This window comes from Malus domestica, chromosome 13 (assembly GCF_042453785.1).
Source record: "Malus domestica chromosome 13, GDT2T_hap1".
NCBI lineage: Eukaryota > Viridiplantae > Streptophyta > Magnoliopsida > Rosales > Rosaceae > Malus > Malus domestica.
The window spans coordinates 18,440,632-18,460,936 of NC_091673.1; the positions used below are offsets into that span (position 1 = coordinate 18,440,632).

Here is a 20,305-nt window from a genome sequence, read left to right on the forward strand (position 1 = left end):
AAATGCAATTTATTCTTTTATTTTTTTTATTTTTTTTTACAATGGGTCCTGCTGCGGCAGTAACTACAGAAGTAAAATCATATTCCCATCCATTTAGAATTCCTAAACGCTTAATCCAAACGTATTAAAACAATCTTGTTATTAATGCTCCCAATTAGCATGAGAGCGTTTACAAATATTTACATAGGAAATCAATGCCTGCAGAGAGAGAGAGAGTGCCATTCACTTCAGTTTTCCTCTCTGCGGAGACGGCGACATCCCCATGGACTGTTTTCGGAGCCTCCATTACTCTTCCGCTAACCCCTACGAGCTTCTGTTCACCGCCGCGGCACTCATTCCCGTCTGGCACTCGTTAGGGTCCCTCATCATTTCCTGTGTGTTCCTCTACAACTACTCGGACTTCCATTTTTGGCAAGACTTTTTCACTGGATTCAGAGGTTCTCCAGTGGACTTGACATACAGCTCCAATTCCCACATCTACCGCGGTGTTGTTTCCAAGTGCCGGATACTCCATGCCCGGTACTTGGCCACGCCCTGGCTTGCCAGCCCTCATCTGCAGAATCTTTTCCTCAGTTTTTTTGGCAACACTCCAGATGTCACATACCAAAGAGAAATTTTTCGCCTGTCGGATGGCTATACTATTGCATTGGATTGGGCAGCGGCGGCAAGTTCTCATGTTTTGGGTGGTAGTTTTGTGCCTGTAGATGACAGCACAACCCCCATTGTAGTTGTGCTTCCTGGACTAACAAGCGATTCGGATTCGGCTTATATAAGACATCTTGCTTTCAACACAGCAAAAATGGGATGGAATGTAGTGATCAGCAACCACAGAGGACTTGGTGGAGTTCCAATTACTTCAGACTTTATTTACAATTGTGGATGGACCAATGATATTCGCGAAGTCTGTAATCACCTCCACCATAAGCATCCCAAGGCTCCATTATTTCTCATTGGAACAAGCATAGGTAAGATTACAATGTTTCCATTATTTTTGTTGTGATTGGCTCATATTTTGAGCTGTCAACAATGAAGTGATTTGTGTTTGCTTTCGGTGGAAATATCACATGGTGTGGGTTGCATGAAAGTTGCAGACAAGTGCTGCAAAGTAAAAGCAAAAATAGATTTGCCTTTTGACTTTGGGAGCATTGCAAGAAATGTGATGATGACTTGGCCTTTATTTAATGCAAGGAAATGTTTGCATTAGGTGTGCTTGCTGAGGGAGAAGGCTTGCATCAAGGAAGCATCCAAGGAGATGGTGAGAGGCTCTACCATGGGAAATGTTGAACATGGGTCGAGAGAAAATCAAGAGAGCTAGAGTGAAAAGTATTATAGTGAAAGAACTCTTGGGGTAGAGTGCGGCTCTTGGAAAATTCTATGAGTGGGTGGTGTGCAAGGGATTTGGGATTGGGTTACGTTGATTTAACTCATGTGTACTTGTACTGTTATTCATAGTGAAGAGCAATATCTCTCCGGGGACGTAGACATGTTTTTGCCGAACCTCGTAAATTTCTCAGTGTCTTTATTTCTTGTATTTTATTTTGTTCAACTGAGTGTGATTTTGTGAGGTTATAATCTGAATCTCGTTTCCGCACTAACAAACGGACCAAGGCACAACAGTTTTCTTGTTGGGAAGATTTTCTCTTGCTAGACTGTTTAACTGTTAATTTGGACCACATATTAGTTTGACTATTTCGTTGAGATCTATAGTGTGGGAAGAGAACATTATTCTTTTTGGTACTACATCTCAATCAAAATTTCCAATTTAATTTCTCTTGATATGGATACTTTCATACGTCTAGGTGCCAACATTTTGGTGAAGTATCTTGGGGAAGACGGAAGCAATGTCCCGGTAGCTGGTGCTGCAGCCATTTGCAATCCCTAGGACTTTCTCATTGGTGACAGATTCATTCGACGTACCTTGCTGCAGAAGTTATATGACAAAGCTCTAACAGTAGGCCTTCAATGGTACGCACAGTTTCACCAGCATACCTACTCCCGGCTTGCAGATTGGGACGGCAAGATGCATTGCATCCGACACTAACATGCTACCTGCGACGTGGGGAAGTTTGAGACCGTTGACACATTTTATCGGTGCACTAGCAGCGCCGTCTACGTTTGCAATGTGGCGGTTCCCTTGCTTTGTATCAGCGCGTTGGACGATCCAATCTGCACCAGGGAGTCCATTCCTTGGGATGAATGTAGGGACAATGTGAATGTTGTTTTGGCCACCACACAGCATCGCGGTCACTTGGCGTTTTTCGAAGGCTTCAATGCTTCTGGGATCTGGTGGGTGAGTGCTGTGGATGAGTTTTTCAAGGTTCTGAACTGTAGCGAGTATAAGCATGTAAAGAAGAAGATGAAGAGTACTTCTGGGGCAGAATTGTCATTGAACTTCACTACACCTAGGGTTGCAGAAGATGGAATTGGAGTGGTGGTTCAATTGGTGAAGGTAGCAGCATTTGTTAAGGGAGTTGCATTGGCCAAAGTTGTTGCCCAGAAAATAGGGATTGGGGCCTAAGTTTTTAAAACTACGAATAGATTAGATATTGTTGATATCCACTCCAATATTGAATGTGTATCAACAAATTATGAAGCCAATTTTTTTTAGATGTTACTTTCAAATTTTCAATCCCTTAACCAAGCTACTTGCATAGATGAATTCCATATGAGCAGGTAGGAAAGTATTCTCGTTTTTTTACAAGAAAATGAGACTACCCATGGAGGCCGCCCTCTGGTTTTCAAGTTTCATCTTCGAAATTATTTTCTCATTTGATTTTCGTGATGGCATTTAATGTTTCTTAGAGTACTATGTTCGTTAATTTTCTTGAGCACAATTGGGTACCTTAATCATTTCAAATTTAGCTATCATATTGTAAGGATGATCTATTCAGTTAAACTAGAAAATAGACAATTTACGTTGTTAAAATAGAAAGTAGAGTGCGCCCTACAAGTAGTTCTCATTTCTTACAAAAAATGAGCATTCCTTTCATTGACTTGTCCGTCTGAATGTTCCCTAGCGATATGATATTACCTAATTTCAACTAAATCTTGCAGTTTTAATATCAAACAGGACCTTCCCTTATTTCTATTATGTGGCCAATCAACTAACACTTATTATTGATATTTTTTTTAGAGTACTAGCAACGTTTGCATTTAAGCATTTTCGCTTTATCAAATGCCACGTGTAATTTGTACACACAAATAAAGACATTTTAATGCTTTTGACTATGGATTAAAGATGAAAAACAAATATTATTATTTAAAAGACATCAAATATCATGTTTTCTTTTGTTTAAAAAAATAACACATGACATTTGATTAAAAAAAATATTCAAATACAAAAATTAGTGCAAAGGTTGCAGCAAATTTCTAAACATGTGAGGATGTCTTAAGATATATATATTTGTCAAGTTTCTTTCAAGAAAACAAGGCCGTGGCGTGGATATTTAGCACCCCAATTATTTATGGATTTGGATACTCCCCTCCCCTGAGCCCAAGGAGAGAATCCTCCTGATCAATAAGTGTGGGTCGTTAGATTTTTATGCAACGACTACAAACAGAATGATCATTTTAAAATTATATTAATTATAATCATTAAATTTTCATCCAACGGTCCACACTGCTTGATTAGGAGGATCCTCTTCTTGGGTTCAGGAGAGAATCCAAATCCATTATTTATATTCAGCCCTACAAAACGACTCCAAAGCCTATAACTTTGACACCCATATTATATATGCAGATAGTTGACTGACGAGTCTCCGTGACCAAAACCAGATATTTGACCACGTTTTAAATGCTTTTTAATTACAGGTTTCACACTTTACAGCAAACCCAGTTCGACAAGAGCACTATATATATTAACTGCCAAAACTGAAATTTGAAATTCCCGGCACAACAAACACAGTTCAGAGAGAGAGAGAGAGAGAGAGAGAGAGAGAGAGAGAGAGAAGAAGGAAATGGACCGATATATCCTCAAAGCCTTGGAAGGTGAATTTTTATGGTATGATGAGAGTGCTCCAGTATTACTGAATCAAAGTGCTTTTGTGCCGTACACAAACAGACCCATTAGTAATCAGCTCCCTAATGGTGTGACAAAATCCATGAACGTGAACAAGAGGATGCTGCAATTCTTGAGGAAAAGCTGGCAACCTGCAGCTGCAAGAAATGAAGCCGGAGAGGACGGCAGAGAACGGGGGTTTCGCCATATGATCAACGAGCGCATGAGGAGGGAGAAGCAGAAGCAAAGCTACTTAGCCTTGCATTCTATGCTGTCCGCTGGAACCAGGGTGGGTATATTCAATTAACCAAGTTAAACTAAATTTAACATCCGTGATGAGCAATTCAAAATAGTCATTTTGCGACGCTCATTTCTAGTTTTTAATTTTCTTAGTATGAGTTTCATGAACGTGTTGTTATCACGCACCTTGTCGTGAAATTCCCTTCTTTTTTTTTTTTTACACGACTGATAATGACCGAGGACTAATTTCGTTATATAATTTTTTGGTGTTACAATTTACGTGCTGCAGAATGATAAGAACTTGATTGTGCAAATGACAGCAATGAATATTCAGCAGCTGAAGAGGTATGAGGAGGAGCTGAGAAAGAAGAACATGGAGCTTGAAACACTTCTGGTAGAAAATGAAAAGGAGAGAGTGAAATGGACCAAGATTAGATTAAAGGTGGCTAATCCTACATCAGGAATTGATTCTACGTTGGAGGTTCTTAAGTGCTTGCAACATTTGGGTTTGAAAGCCAGAAATATTCGCTCTAATTTCTCACTCGAGGAGTTTTCAGCAGAGCTGGAAATTGAGTCCAAGGTACGTACATGCATATAGTTTTGATGTTTCATAAATTCTTGCTATTTTTCATACCATAAATTAGGCACCTGTTATCAAAATTAAATAAATAGGAGAGGTAAAATACGATAAATGTTTCTTTTTACTTTTCACTTACACTATCTGATTTGTTTTGTTTTGTAAGAAGATAAGATTAGATTAAAAAACAAAACAAAAAGTTCGATAATGCCCAAATTATAATCCCAAATATCAAATACAAACAAACTATGAGCTGGTGGCTTAGTGGTAAATCACGGATTGCATTGCGAGGCTTCCTTCAAACTAAAACTGGAGGTCTTCTGCCTAGGCGGAGACTGAAATGCATCTGTAAGTCTTTCCGGCTCCCAGAAAGGGTGGATAACTGTGATTTGTCACCAGCTGTCTCATTTTTTAAAAAAAATAAAAAATATATATCAAATACAAAACTATTACCTACTTTTTTTTTTCCTTTAACGACTATAATTTATAAAGAAAATGATTTGAACTCGATTGTAAAACAACAATTCCATTGTCTTAACCAACTAATTTATTTTATTTGAAACGATCATTATGGTTATTTCTTTGCCAAGAACGACAACTACGTGTGGAAGCTTTGTGCTTGCATGGAAATACATATTATGATAGAACCAATGTTCTAAAAATTCCCGCCTAGCTGCTAGGCGACTGGCCATCACTCCGATTAATCCCTAGTCATTTGAAAATTAGGGCACCTAGACCTAGTTAAGCGCCGCCTAGTTGGTCCAGATCCGCCTAGATCACGACTCTCACTTAGAAAATAGATGACTTTCATTTGCATTTTATTTATTTAATAAATTGTAAAAGTTTTATTGAATACTTTGATGAACACATATTATATACTTGTTCCTCATTCTTTGATTATATTCTAATACTTTGTATTTAATTGTATTGTTGGAAAGATAGGAGCCGCAGAGATAGAAGAGTCTGTGCAAGAAACACTCTATGAAGCTGAGAGAAAATTGCATTTTCCATTTCCAGCAGGAAGGTGAAGGGAGAGAGGAAGACCGTGCCTCCATTGACACTCCTTTTAACTTTAGTGAATATTATTTTAAATTCATTGGTAATATTATTGGATTTGGAAAATGAACGGGTCAAATTGTCTCTTAATTATTTTATTATTATATCATTGAAAAATTCATTATAACATTATTGAATTTGGAAAAGTTCCAACTTTAGTGATCTTTAAATTTGACTAGATTCTATTCAAGTATGACTTATCATTAAAAAGAAAACTAATGAAAATAATTTTAAAACCTTGAATTTTATTAATACACTTGTCACTATATAATTGATTTTTTGAGTTCCACCGGAGATATTGTTTGAATCCAGAAGCTTGCAAGTTTCAGCCAAGTACGTCAAGATTTCCACCGGAGATATTGTTTGAATCCTTATACGTCTCCCTCCTAGAGTACGCAACAAACTAACTGAATATAAAACTTTATTAAACAAAGAAATACCGAATCACCAAAAAAGCTACATGACCCGAAAAGATAGTTATTCAAACTAAATTATAAACTAGAAAGCAAAACCAAGAAAGACTATTTCGGATGGGCTAGAAATCCTATTTCGGCTGGGTCTTGCGGTGTGCGGCAAGACCTTGAATTAGGAATGTGCAAACTGTAGAATGTGATGTTTCTCAAAATTGGTTGTCTTGTGACGAAAGGAAAGAACAAATGCTAAGTATGCCAAGGGGTGAACAGCTTCATATTGTCACAAACCCAATGCATGGTACTCATTTTCTAACCGAGTTACAAGCAGGTTTCACCTCATGTTCTTACTCTCCAGCATCTAAACTGATCCTTCGTATATTTCTATTCGTTAGCCTTTTCCAACAATAATGTAAGAGTCTACCCTTTAGGGGTTTTGGGTAAAGATATGGTCACTCGTCAGTCAAAACAAACTCTTTCGGGAAGAGAAAAACATACCCAAAACCCGCAAAGGGTAGACTTTCTTGTGGACACAGGAATATTGAAAATGGACCACCTAAACAAACTCTTTCGGGAAGAGAAAGCATAGAAAAATGACATGGTTGCAACTCAAGAGAACAAGCATTAATTCAACTACGCTTAAATCTATTAATCTCATAGTCTGAGCATCCAGAAGCACCACAACTGTAAATATAAATTCCATCTAAAGAGTAATCAAGGTAGGGCCAAAATATAACAAAACCAAATAGCAGCAATGAGCAAAAATGTGATCGATATCAAAGTCTTACAGAAATAACACGACCAGACATCCAGACTGCTGGAAACTATCTCACTTAAGAGGAATGAACCTCGAAGAGTGGGTGGCACCAATACCAGGTCTACCGTGCTTTACAGGCTTGTATGAGATTGAGAACTCAGCAAGGTAGTGGCTGATCATCTCAGGCTTGATTTCAACCTGATTGAAGGTCTTACCATTGTACACTCCAATGATGCTTCCAATCATTTCTGGAACTATAATCATGTTACGAAGGTGAGTACGGACTGGCTCTGGCTTCTCACCAGGTGGTGCCTCCCTTTTCTGTTACAAGCACAGAGAAAAAATCATTAGGTCCATATTTTGCCCATCCATGATAGCATTTGACAATCTACAACAGAACTCAATGACGGAAAGAGATACATGCTTGATCCTGACACAAAAACAATATGTTGCAACATTCAAACAAGTTCACAAAAAATTATAGAGTTCGACTCTGTAAAAATACAGCTCAAACTAAACCCAGCAACAGGACAACAATGGGTTTTTAAACAGCAGGGACTCAGGAATCACAACTTATATTGGGGCCTGCCGTGGTCTCTTTCCCGTATCTATTATGCCTTCTAAGACACGTAGAAACTTCTACATTCCAAAATTATTTTGATAATCCAACTTATTTATGTGAGTGAAATAAAACAGAACGGGGGAGACAATCCACAAAATTCCCATGTGTTATTATACAACTAAACAAAGTATGCACTTTAAAAATAAATAAATAAAAGGAATATCAGGTCCCCATTTTCCAGAACACAAATCACACTCGAGGTTAATCAAATTCCGACATAAATTAGATTCATACTGTCCATAGAACACAAGCTTGACCAAGGGAGAACAAGCACAAGTCCAACATTGGCATCATCTACTATGCATCAAAAAGTTTAAGTGATAATTTGACAACTCAAATCACAACGCTCTGAAACCCAATAATAAAAAAACACAACTCGATCACAATAACACATCATTTTCATAGTAAAGCATCGCCAACCACATCACCAAACAAAATCCAAATCTAAACAGAAAATCTGTAACAATTTCAGCCAATGGGTTCCGAAAGATTACCGCTTTGCGGAGCTTCTTAATCAAAGCCATAGGCTTGCGCTTTAGACCTCTCTGAAACCTACCAACCACAACAAATCCACAAAATCCAATTCAAACCCAATTTCACAAACCCCCCAAAAAACCAAACCAAGAAATCGTATCGATCCATTTGTGTATTACCTTCTGCGAGCTCTGGCAGGGAAGAGCTTGACGAGCTCATCAGTAGACATGTCAAGAAGGGCATCCAAATCGACGCCCCTGAAGCTGAACTTCTTGAATGTTCTCTTCTTCGGAACTCCAGCTGCCGCAACATCGGTCTCAACGTCAGCCTGAAAAAACAAAAAAAATACCAGAGAAGGTAGAGAGAGAGAGAGAGAGAGAGAGTTAGGAGAGAGAAATTATAAGCGAAATGATGCGATTCAGAGAGAGAGAGAGAGAGAGTGGGGATTCGGAGATCTACCATGGTGGTGGAGCTTTCGGAATCGGAAACGCGAGGTGGGAGGGAAGCTTGGAGGGACTTCGGATCTGTGCTTGGCCGCTAGGGTATTCGGGAAGCAGGAGGTTTTTCGTTCAAGCTGAATTTATATAAAAATCGATGTGGGGTCGTGGTGGCTCTGGTTGTGTGTTTAGCCCTAGATTGAGGTTGGAATTGGGCCTACTGATTGGGCTTCAAATTAAAATGTTCGCTACTGTTGCACTTGGACTTTACTATGATTTTACTAGGGTTTTGTTTTTTGTGTTAATGGTGCACAAATCAACTAAAATAGAATTAATCGGTTTTATTTAAATAAAACTAATGAAAATGGTTTGAAAGTTTTAAGTTTTAACGATAATGAAAAAATAAAGGGTGAAGTGAATAGTACTAGGATTGACTTTTTAGTGTAAAAATGTGATTTTTTGTTAAAATAAACAGTACCAAAAGTTTTTCGTTAAAATTTATTTATAAGCAATTTCCTACGTGAAGAAGCCTCCTAAGAATTCTTCATGAACCAACAAGACAGCAATGGTCCACAAACGGTTCGACTTTTTCAATCCATCTCTTGACAAAAGAAAAGACATACTTCGCAACAACATTAACATCACCACTAAAATATCTAGAGAGTTTTGAGACTACTTTTATAGTATAATTTGTGAGGTTTTATAGTATAATTTGTGAGGTTTTCAAGGACGAAATTTTTTGAAGTGCTTTGTACTTTTGTATTGCTCTTTTTGTACACACCTCTCATTTGTAATTTTTGTAGATCAATAAAACTCAAGTGTTCATATCCAAGCAACCCTCCAAGTTTAAGCCAGCTCTCTTATTTCTTCTTTGTGTGTTTCTTTAAGTAGTCTCCAAGTTTAATATGTGTATTTATAGGGAACTATTGGTACTTCAAAAATAAAAAAATCTGATTGTGCACTCCTTATAAGAGTTTTTTTTTTCTTTCTAAATTTAAAAAGTTTGGAGTGCCAACACTAATTTGCTATTTATTTTGCATTAATATTATGGCTTGTAGTTAATTAATGCTTGAAAATTTTGCACTCCATTTGTAACATGTAATATATGGTATGATATGATTTGTATCATGTAATATATTTTTTCGGGTACTTTTGTATGCAAGATGAAAATCTTCTCTCTTCCTGTGTGCTTATATCTCATGTGTCAAGCAGTTTCTGTTATATGCATAGAATAGTATAGAAACTGACACTATTCTTTTGGGATACTTTTGCAGCTACTTGAAGTCAAGAGGAATTGGACAAGAGAGCTTCTAGTCAGCAGAAAGATGACGAGTTTCTTGACCTGGTATGCTAATGTTGTCGAGCTTATGGGTTACTGTGCAGAGCATGGTCAAAGGCTTCTTATCTACGAGTATTGTAGTAATGGTTCACTGCATGATGCTCTGCACATAGATGATGATCTCAAGAAGAAACTCCCGTGGAATCCTCGTTTAGAAATTAGAATGGCACTTGGAGCTGCAAGAGCCTTAGAGTGAGTACACTTTCCAAACACACTCATTGCACTTCTTTAATTTTCCTTGTTCAAATGGTAATCGGAGATACAGTTTAACTCCTTTTTTGTTTTGTGTGAAAGCTTGGAGAGAGAGATGAGAGAGGAGGTGCAATTAGATAGAGGAAGAGAGAAGGCTAACAGATAGAAAAGTGTGGTTGAACATTTTTATCCCTACATTTAATTGAGATTTAACAGAAATTTTGTTTTTGTGTTAAAATTGCTAATAATCTTCACCACAAAGATTTAAATCCTTATGTTTTTTTACCACATGGACTATCTTCCGAATATCATATCACCATGGGCCATTAATCCAATTTGGCAATTAAATAAATAAAAGAAGTTTCTTCTGTACATTCATGGCGTCTTTGTTTATAACTTTGGTTGGTAATTTCTGATTTTTTTTGGGGCTATTAATTAGAAGCAATTAATATTGGACGAGAGAATTATTATGATATTTGATGGCAATTAATGAATTATATATTCATTTTTGCATGTACAGAATTTTCAATAAACACGAAATTAACACAAGAATTAAGTAGATGATTCAACACTGTTAACCTAATTGGTAGCAGTGTATGAAATTTCAATTTTTTGAATGGTACCCTTTAGCTTCAGCTGAAGGTTTGGCCTTGAAGGGCACAAGACAATGTCTCTCCAGAAGGAACCAGGCTCGAGGATAAGGCTTGGGTTCTGCATATTAAGCTCGTATATGGATTCTGCCTCAGAGTTTAAACTGCTTAAGTTTGTCAAGCACTTTATCTCTTCCGGATCGACTAGCAAATTGTTGTCTCCATCCTTCAATCCTATCAGCTGCATTTTTACACACAAATCCAAGTACATAAATTTCATGCTATGCATATGTCTGAGCAAAAATTTATCAACTATTATATGAACTTTTGTGTTTATCATTCAAGTAGTAGATCACATCGGCTGAAAATGGCCGATTGGACGAAGAAAGGTTAAAAGTGTTTTTAACAGTGCTTGAAAAAAAAAAAGTTAAAAGTAATTTTTAGTGCTTTATTAAGAAGAACTAAACAAGTCATTTTTTTCCGGGAAACAATTCGTTTTTGATAAAACTTCTACATCCTTATGATAAAAGCATTTTATGTGAGCATAAATGCTTCCTACAAAGTATTTCCACATGAACTTGTTCATGTGACGATTGATAACAATAATAACCAAAAGTTAATTGACACATGCATGTGCATCTTCGTAAAATGTGATCTAAAATTGTGGTATTTGTAACATTACTTAAAGTAGTTAGTATAGTTGGAGAGTCCAAAATTACCTTTGGAGGGCCAGCCATAGCATTGGTGCCGTAGAGCCTGGCATTATCAACAAGCTGGCAGTATCTATAAAATGCACTAGCAAATCTCTTGTGGGATTTCAACTGCGAATTCACCCTCACTGCCCTCCCAACCATGATTGCCCTTCTGATGCCTCTAACAACAGCTAAATAAGCATCACAAACAACTCCAACCAACTCTATTCTGTAGGGTTTTCTCCTGGGTTCCTCTCCATTATCTATCTTCTGCTGATCCTGATGATCCTCTCCATCGTCCACTCGTTCCCAATAGTTTTCGGTAATGGTGCCGTCTTCCTCCACCTTGTAACCGACCCCCATTCTGTAGCGGCATTTGTGGACATCCCGGGCCATGGCTATTGTCTGCTCAACAAAGGGCATCCATGATAGAGTGCCGTCCATGATCACATCCCTTCCTTCATTAAGTGCAGTCACTAGAAGCGATGATGCAGCATCAGTAGATGATTGGTGCACCTGCATTGATCAATCAGTCAGTTGATTCAACTAGATAACTTCTATGATGGAATTATCGCATTTGAAAATGCTACAAAAACACATTCTTAGATCAGTTTAGCTCATCACAGAATGTGGCAGACATGCACATAATACATCAATTATCATGATCAACTGTAATGACATCAGTTACGACGTTTGTGAAACTATGTAAGGGTATAATGCAAAATGTGTGCATACATATAACATAATGTAGAAATTCTTTGCGTAGGGACTACATGACGCCTTGAAGAAACCTCAGTTTTACAGTTTGCTCAAAATTTTCAATTTTTATCCCATTGAATGACGTGGTTGATTGTTAGGGTATAGAATGGTCTTTCAGAGCTTCGATCTTAAGGTTTTAAGTATTAATTTCGAGCACTTACAACCTAAGATCTGGCTAGGCAATTAATCCGAGATTAGAAATCTAAACTCACTGTCTCCCAGGTTATATTGTGATAAACAAAATTAATTAAATGAGAGAGACTTACTAGCTCAGCAGTTTGGAGCATGTCACTGTGGTGACCTCTAGAGCTAAGGGCTCTGTAAAGGACGTCTGTCTCTTTGAAAGCATCTGCCTCTACTACCACAGCATCTGCTGCTGCTCCAGACCAGAATGACCTGCCAAACATGGACATGCACACTTAGCACACTCCATTAATCACTAAATGATCCTCATTGCCTCGTTTAGTCTCTAAGATTGGTTTGACTTGGATAACTTAATAGGTTTAACAAATGTGGAATGAAGAAATAGATGTCAATTTACATAGTTTGTCCAAGTCGAAGGTACTAGATGCATTTAGTCGTGAAGAAAACTTGTTCCGCCCAATCTTAGACATGAAACAAGGCGCAAGCTTTAAGAAAATTACTCTTTGAGAATATTTTTTAGGACAGTGCTTTTGCCAGCCCCCATTCCACCACCCATAAGAAGAAGCACGGGACTCCTCTCACTATGGGCCACCGGCTTCATCACGTCCGTACATTGTGATTCTCCCTTTATTGAAGTGCTACCGATGGCTTTCATTTCATCTACCAGCGTAGAGAACACCCTTGTCATCTTTAGCTCCTTGCTGATCCTCTCAAATCTCTCTTTCCTATATGTTAAACAAAATAAGCAAATTCTCACCATATTAGATAAAATAATTAGCAATTCAAAATTCATCCGGTACATAAATAGTCTCATCAGTTTCAAATTCTCCTCACAAAATGATTTTTTTTTTTTATAAAGTTTGTTTGTTTGGATGATTTTTGGTTATATTTTTGGATCGGTTTCTTGGGGGTAGAATGTAGAGAATTGAAAGGATATTGGAGTGTTGTTTTCAACTTCAAGGGTTGTGCAGAAAATGCAGCAGCCATACTTCATTAAGAAGAGAAAATGTGTAAGGGTATGGTACATTTCCATCATCCATACTTGTGTAAAAGAGTTGGTGATTAGACAATATTTAAACACTAAAATCACATTACTACTCCAGATTAAATCCTAGCCCTTCATTGGGATTTAAGTGATCTAATATGGAGTGTACATTTGTCACTCACACATTTAAACAAAAAACTAGCCGTTGGAGGCCAACCCTTCATTTCTTCTGCTTCTTCTTCCATCTTCGATGCAGGCAGCACCCTTTGCTCAGGAGCTCCTTGCTGCCTTCGACCCCTCGACTCCAGGAGCTGGTTAGCTTCCAACATTTTTCTCCTTGTTCCAATGTTAAAACATGGTGAAATTTGAACCATTAGATCTTGGTCAAGTATACAATGAACAAGATTTAACGGTTAAAAATCTTAGAGTATCTCATCTATGCCACACAAAGGCGGTCCAAAGGCAAGGCGAACAAGGCATGCGACTTGGACGTCACTTTAAATGAGGCTTCATATTTTCTTCATACTCTTGTTATACATGGATCTTGAGTCTCTAAATTTACACATCTCGCATTTACTTGCATTTCATTGAATCTTGACCATTCTATTAATACAACGACATCGTAAGACATGACCTGTCAAATTTTAAAGTTTAGAGAACTAGATTTTAATCCTTAAATAAGATGAAGTTTAGAAAAAGGGAGACTTTGGATGCGGTCCCTAGTTATGAACAATCTTTGACTGAAACCTTATTGGTTTTCAATTTTTGATCCAAGTCCCTGAAATTAATTGATAATTTATTTCTATGTACGTTACTATATTTTTTAAATTAAAAATTAAAATTTATAGTTGTTTATAGTAATGAGATTTTAAATAAAAAACCATAATTTGTGGGATTAAAAATATTAAAATATAAATATACTATTGTGTGTGTGTGTGTGTAAACATGGGTACATTCATAAAAATAACCAAAAAATTATTGTATCAAAACACGGGTACATTCTTCAAAATGGGTACATTTAGCAAAAATAAAAATGGGTACAAATAAATAAAAAAATATGGGTACAATACAAATAAAACTTTAAAAAATATAGGCACAAAAAGAATTTAATATATGGGTACAAATTAAAACTGAAAGGAAAATTGGTACAAATTAAAAAAAGGTTGCAAATTAAAAATGGGTACAAACTAAAAATAAAAATATATGATAAAAAATTTAGCCATAAGTATAAATATACTAATTGTAACATTTTTAATATTAAATGAATATATTTAGAAATAAAAAATATTTTATTATTGAAATAATTAATGATATTATTAATACAAAGGACCTTGATCAAAAATTGAAAAGTAATAAAGTTTTAATCAATAGAGTAGTAAAAATAAGGATGAAAACCTAATTACTCCTTAGAAAAATGTCTTATACAAGATTAAAATTTGTTTTTAGTCCCTAAATTCTATTTAATGCTAGCATATGCATTTAATGTCTTCTTTTTTTTTATAATAATTTTATGGTGTCCAGAATTACATTTTATATAAAATATTGTAAATTTTAATATCATTTGAAATTCAAATCGATTAGCTTTATTTGTTGGCATTTTATCACCAATTTATGGTAAGTGTCGTATATAATAAAGAAAATATTTTAGTAGACTTTTCTGTACACTAATGTTTTTGCATATTTTCTTATGTGCCACTAATCCATTACAAAATATTTAGGTATAGACATTTCGGTAAACTAGTTTAGGTATATATGGACATTTCGATACACTAGTTTGGTATAATATATAGGTATGGACATTTCAATACACTAGTTCAGTAAAATAAATTATGGTATGGACGTTTAGGTGCACTAATTAGAGGAAATTAAACAGAATTAAAGAATTAAAATATGTACAATAATAAATTTAAAATTTAATGTGGAGACATTAATAAGATAACTATAAAATATTAAAACAAAATTATAATATAAATTTGAATTAAGTACACATTAAGGCACTAGAATGAATATGTAATATAACACCAAATTTTTATTAAATTTTAATCTTCTTCAAGAATTAAAGCTCAAAAACCCCCTTTAAAGTTTCGCATATCCAGTTGATTAACTCCAAATTTACTGTCGAGTGTAAAGAAAAATGAAGCAATAAAGAATAAATATATCAGCCAAGAACACCCACAACCCTAGCAGACACCTACGGCCCACCCTCCCCCAACCATAGTAAGCAACGTAATTAGGGACACAAATCAACGAGTCCTTGGTCATCTTTATTCAGTTTTTCAGCATACTCTCTGGGGCAGTTTTTCAGCATACTCTCTGGACTTCTCAGCCCCAATTGCTTGGTATCAACCAGGAAGTCAATCTGTGATGTTTTACTCAATCCTTTGAACACTTGGTCACATTGAGAATTTCATCCACAACTTGAAACAGCAACTCTCAATGTTTCCTGCTTTGGGGTTGCCATCAATGGGGTGTGATGGGTGGATAATAGATGTTTTTAATCGTTTGTTTTTTATTTTTTATTTTTTAAAATTATAAGTGATAAGTTGGAATTATTCAAGTGGATACGGAGTTGCCATCAATGGGGTGTGATGGGTGGATGATAGGTGTTATTAATCGTTTGTTTTTATTTTATTTTATTTTATTTATTTATTTAAATTATGAGTGATAAGTTAGAAGTATTCAAGTGGATACAGGGTTGCCATCAATGGTGTGTGATGGGTGGATGATAGCTAGGTGTTTTTAATCATTTGTTTTTATTTTTTATTTTTAAAATTTTGAGTGATAAGTTGGAATTATTCAAGTGGATACATGTCAAAATTAAAATTTGATGTATGACATTAGGTTAATAAAATTATCAAGATTTAATGAAATATGGGTAAATGCGGGATGTGTAAATGTGGAGACTTGAGATTCATCGTATATTTTTTAATTTTCATCATTCATTGTTCAAATAAAGAAAAAAGACTCTTACTATCATAAATTTAAAGGAAAACTAATGAAAATGGTTTGAAAACTTTGAGTTTTAATGATAAGGACAAAATAAAGGGTAAAGTGAATAGTATCATAATTGACTTTTTAGTGTAAAAATGTGGTTTTTCGTTAAAGTGAACAGTACCAGAAGCTTTTCGTTAAAATTTCCTAAATTTAATCTGATGCATCTCAAATTCCGATTTTTTTTGGAAAAAAAAAATCATAATAAGGTATTAAATTTGGAATGCGTCATCTCATTTTCGCCATAGGCGTCATTTTGCATTAACACGACTCCGGTGCTACGTAAGCAATTTTGACAAATTTGTTAACCAATTTTGACAGTAAAATTAGACAGAGTGAGACATAAGTGGAGTACGATTTGACTTTCAAGAAATTAAATGTAACTAAGTCCTTTTTCATACTAAATTCGTATACGTTGGGACATTTTGGCAAATAGTGAAAGTTTTTTTTAACACCACGTGCACGTATCAACTTGTAGGGTTGCCATATCTTTTGTCAATAGCAGATAAGGAATCTTGTGGGCCTTTCATTGTTTTATAAATCTCCACCTAGGTTCTGATTAGGCACTAAACGGTTGATCACCGTTCTAATTAATTCTTAAACTTTAAAAAAATAAGAAAGGGCATCTAGGCAGGTCTAGGCGACCACCTAGGACAAAAAATAGATAACTTCCATTTTTTCAATAAATTTTAAGATACTTGTTGGGTACTTGGATGAATACTTATTATATGTTTGTTTCTCATGTTTTCAATATGTTACAGTACTTTACAATTGATATGTCATTCTATTTTACAATTTATGTATTCCAATACAGTTATATATTTTTGAAGTATAAGTAGACATTGATTTATATATCAGTAAATAAATTTAGTTGAAGTTAAAAAAAAAAAAAAACTATCTAGGCCCTCGATGGCCTAGGCGCTAGGTTCCTGCCTGTTACTTGACTAATGATTAACGTTTTTTAGAATCTTGGAGCTGCTAGGGGTTGTCATATCATTCGTCATGAACAATACAATTATGATAAACAAGTACAGTTGTGCATTATACAATATAATTTCCTTTCACTTTTCTCGGAAAAAAAAAATCTATCCTATTTCAGGAGAGTTGGGAGAAAAATTATAAGTGGGAAGTAAATGTGTCTAAGTTAAACTAATACGCAAAATTATTCTTGATTATTAGGTAATTAACTAAATGGGAGAATTAACCTGGTAGCTGCCAATACCATGTCTTTGAGCTTCGTTTTCTTCTTAGTCTCTACATTCAAAACCTGCAAGATAAAATGACAGATGAATAAAATATTATATTGCCATTTAAATTCTAGCTGGACCTTTTGTATTGAATAATATGTTTTAAATTTTCTGGGTAATATATATATACCTGACTAATCTTTATAGTAGCTTGGCTCCAGTGAAATGCAAAATAGCTAAGGATGCATCTATCAAATTCATCAATCAAATTTATGTAGAGAGAATCTGGATCTGCTTCTAAAGCGAAATATTCGTAGATGTTATCTTCACACCCTTTCGTTTTTCTCAAGTAGTCATAAGCTAACTTGCACAGCTGGGGGCACTCATTTGCATCTAAAATTCCCAGTTGCCTAGCTGCACGTATAAACAAGCAAAAATTAAGCACTTTAAAATAAATAAAATTTAGTACTTTAGCAAGAAAAAGTTAGTAACAAGACTCAACGTTAAAAATTAATTTCCTATTCAGTAATATAAAAAACTTGTAAAAGTTGAAAACATAGAAAAATACAAACTAAAATGTAAAATGTTATATTAACTTGGTTTCAAGAGGGGTCAACTTCAGTGACCCCCTTTTTTCATGAACTAACAGAAAATGCTAACTAAAATGTTCAATTAATCTCTCTTCCCATGCAGAACATGCGTAACTTTTTTTTTTTTTTTTTTTTTTTTGTATTCAATAATACTCTTTAGTGGCATACAGATTGACCAAGTTGCCCTTATTTTCCGATTTTACTTCTTGTTGGTTTGAGCCTCCAAAGTTAGCCATGATGCTTTGAAGATCGTGTTCCTTCGTAACTTCTAATAAAATCTACTGTTTTCCCCCAAAAAAATTAAAAGTTTTTTAATAGTAATTAGGTTTACGACTTTTCAAAACAAGTTAATTTTGTAAATAAAGTTAGGATAATGTTAAGGAGATCAAAATTTTAAACTAAATTTGCAAATAAATGGTGTGTCACTAATAGAAAATAAGCACATTATCCAATTATTAACATCTACAATTTCACGTTATTTGATTTACAAAATTTGATTTAAAAATTTAGTTTTCCTAGTATTATTTAAGTTTAATGAGCTACCAACTAATACATGTTATAAATACCAACTAGTTAGCTATTCCAACTTACTTCTCGACCGAGATCCCAAGTTCATATTCTTCTTACCAAGTTAGAAAAATAATACAAGCATATGTTTTTCTTTTTCTGGAAAAGAAATATAAACATATGTTCATGATAGTTTTGAACATATTTCATTGACTAAAGTTAAAGAAAAGGGTTAGTTTTGGAATAAAATGCAAGAATGTGTAAGAAGTTTAACCCAAGGTTTTTCCTGTATCATTCTAGAAATTTACCGACATAATGGGAGAATTTTTCGATATGTCCAACGCGGCCGGATTCCGTCCTCTCTAGCCGTGGAAAGATATTGTTTGGAGCTCTCAACGCCTTAGACGACTTTTTCCGACGATAACGGCTCGTGGCAGCAGCAGCCAGAAGCCCAACAAAGGACGCAGCCAAGATGTGTACTGTGAGGTTGATTTTTCCATTCCCACCTTCTAAAACATATATATATATATATATATATATATATATATATATATATATATCAATTACAGAGTTTGATATGAGAGAGAGAGAGAGAGAGGTTGGCTTTGGCTTACCATGGTGCTGCATCCTGCTGGAACTCAGAGGCAGAGCAGGAGTGATATGTTTAAGCTTTGAAGGGATTGAGACGCCTCTAGTTCTATTTCTAACGAGGAGGTCATGTCTTTACAAAAAATAGGAGATTCTCACATGATACAATTGTTGTAGAATTAGTGGTTGAATGCCCACTCAAAAGGAATAAAGACTTGGGAATAGTATTTGATACTTTCAAAAGTGGTATTTGGATGGTTGTTATTACGGGAGTGTTCTATCACTGCGAAAGAAAGAATAAAAGAAATAATATCAGTATCCCTCCATCCCTTTATATGCCATCCTTTTGTGTTATAGCTACTAAAGTTACAATGTGATATTTTGCACCCGCTTGGCTCCTGTTCCTAGCAAAGGTTATCTCTTTAACTTTTATCTATTTATAACATGTTATCAGCACGACTCTCTAACATTAACTAGTTCTCATCTCCCTTCACCGAAAAGAAAAAAAAAATGCTTCCTCCAAGGATTTTCTTATTCTTTTTCTTCCTCTGCTTCACCTACATGATGTACCGTCGCGATGAACTGCTAACACCATGCCTACTTCTCTTTCTCAATTTAACAATTACTTATATCTTTGATTTCTTATTTGGTGTAGTTCTTGATTACTAACCCAGTGTTTATTTATGTTAATTTTACTGTGATCAAAGATGGTCCGGTATAATCGCCCATCTTGAGCTACTAATTTAATTTTATTGCAATTTTAGGTGGTGCGGTATAATCATCCATCATATGCTTGCTTCAATGAGAATGGTGCGGTACAATCGCCCTTCTCATTAATCATGTAAATCTCGAGCCTGAAATTTCGAGTGCTTATCATTTTGGCCTGAAGATCAAAATGAAAAATTTGTAAGAACCAGAAGTTCTAACATTATATTCCTCCAGGAATACATATTATTGCAAGTTCTTACACATCTCATTTTTCTTTCAGAAAAGAAAATGGCAAACTTGGCAAAACTTGATTTTGTTGCCCTAGACATTACTGGGAAGAACTACCTCACCTGGGTAGTGGATACCAAGATCCATCTGAAGGCAAGGAATCTTGGAGAAACCATTAGGGAGGAAAACAATGCATCATCTCAAGATCGGGCGAAGGCCATGATCTATATTCGTC

At 35.4% G+C, this 20,305-nt stretch overlaps 3 protein-coding genes and 1 pseudogene across 6 annotated transcripts; 2 read left to right on the forward strand and 2 right to left on the reverse strand.

Moving 5' to 3' along the window:
* On the forward strand, positions 1-2,518 carry LOC103453306 (embryogenesis-associated protein EMB8-like; annotated as a pseudogene).
* Positions 2,519-3,870: 1,352 nt separating this feature from the next.
* Positions 3,871-6,023, forward strand: LOC103453292 (transcription factor bHLH92). Of its 2 annotated transcripts, none has more exons than XM_029091956.2 (3): positions 3,871-4,286; positions 4,527-4,817; positions 5,753-6,023. In XM_029091956.2, exons 1-3 carry the CDS (start codon positions 3,957-3,959, stop codon positions 5,840-5,842), a joined length of 711 nt encoding a protein of 236 aa, XP_028947789.2. In that variant the 5' UTR covers positions 3,871-3,956; the 3' UTR covers positions 5,843-6,023. The 2 variants fall into 2 exon arrangements, with proteins under 2 accessions (XP_028947789.2, XP_070667170.1); XM_070811069.1 differs by having other exon boundaries at positions 5,757-6,023.
* Positions 6,024-6,904: 881 nt separating this feature from the next.
* Positions 6,905-8,754, reverse strand: LOC103453331 (small ribosomal subunit protein uS19x-like). The gene is made up of 4 exons (XM_070811070.1): positions 8,593-8,754; positions 8,313-8,461; positions 8,154-8,211; positions 6,905-7,358 (listed from the first exon to the last, which is right to left on the reverse strand). Exons 1-4 carry the CDS (start codon positions 8,593-8,595, stop codon positions 7,110-7,112), a joined length of 459 nt encoding a protein of 152 aa, XP_070667171.1. The 5' UTR covers positions 8,596-8,754; the 3' UTR covers positions 6,905-7,109.
* A 1,798-nt stretch (positions 8,755-10,552) lies between these two features.
* Positions 10,553-19,420, reverse strand: LOC103453332 (calmodulin calcium-dependent NAD kinase-like). Of its 3 annotated transcripts, none has more exons than XM_029091957.2 (8): positions 19,161-19,420; positions 18,855-19,055; positions 17,640-17,863; positions 17,468-17,529; positions 12,787-13,011; positions 12,409-12,538; positions 11,411-11,899; positions 10,553-10,932 (listed from the first exon to the last, which is right to left on the reverse strand). In XM_029091957.2, the coding sequence occupies exons 1-8, from the start codon at positions 19,171-19,173 to the stop codon at positions 10,681-10,683; spliced, it is 1,596 nt and encodes a 531-aa protein (XP_028947790.2). In that variant the 5' UTR covers positions 19,174-19,420; the 3' UTR covers positions 10,553-10,680. The 3 variants fall into 3 exon arrangements, with proteins under 3 accessions (XP_028947790.2, XP_028947791.2, XP_028947792.2); XM_029091958.2 differs by having other exon boundaries at positions 18,855-19,052; positions 19,161-19,400; XM_029091959.2 differs by lacking the exon at positions 18,855-19,055 and having other exon boundaries at positions 19,161-19,400.
* Positions 19,421-20,305: the final 885 nt, after the last annotated feature.

Excerpts from the sequence above, each read along its gene's own strand:
- LOC103453292 (XM_029091956.2), top strand. The coding sequence starts at position 3,957 with ATGGACCGATATATCCTCAAAGCCTTGGAAGGTGAATTTTTATGGTAT. Across the intron at positions 4,287-4,526 it reads TGCTGTCCGCTGGAACCAGG|AATGATAAGAACTTGATTGT; the intron begins GTGGGTATATTC and ends TACGTGCTGCAG. Across the intron at positions 4,818-5,752 it reads AGCTGGAAATTGAGTCCAAG|ATAGGAGCCGCAGAGATAGA; the intron begins GTACGTACATGC and ends ATTGTTGGAAAG.
- LOC103453331 (XM_070811070.1), bottom strand. Across the intron at positions 8,212-8,312 it reads CCTGCCAGAGCTCGCAGAAG|GTTTCAGAGAGGTCTAAAGC; the intron begins GTAATACACAAA and ends TGTGGTTGGTAG. Across the intron at positions 7,359-8,153 it reads TTAAGAAGCTCCGCAAAGCG|AAAAGGGAGGCACCACCTGG; the intron begins GTAATCTTTCGG and ends TGCTTGTAACAG.
- LOC103453332 (XM_029091957.2), bottom strand. Across the intron at positions 12,539-12,786 it reads CTAAAAAATATTCTCAAAGA|GTCATTCTGGTCTGGAGCAG; the intron begins GTAATTTTCTTA and ends CATGTTTGGCAG. Across the intron at positions 10,933-11,410 it reads CTATGGCTGGCCCTCCAAAG|CTGATAGGATTGAAGGATGG; the intron begins GTAATTTTGGAC and ends GTAAAAATGCAG.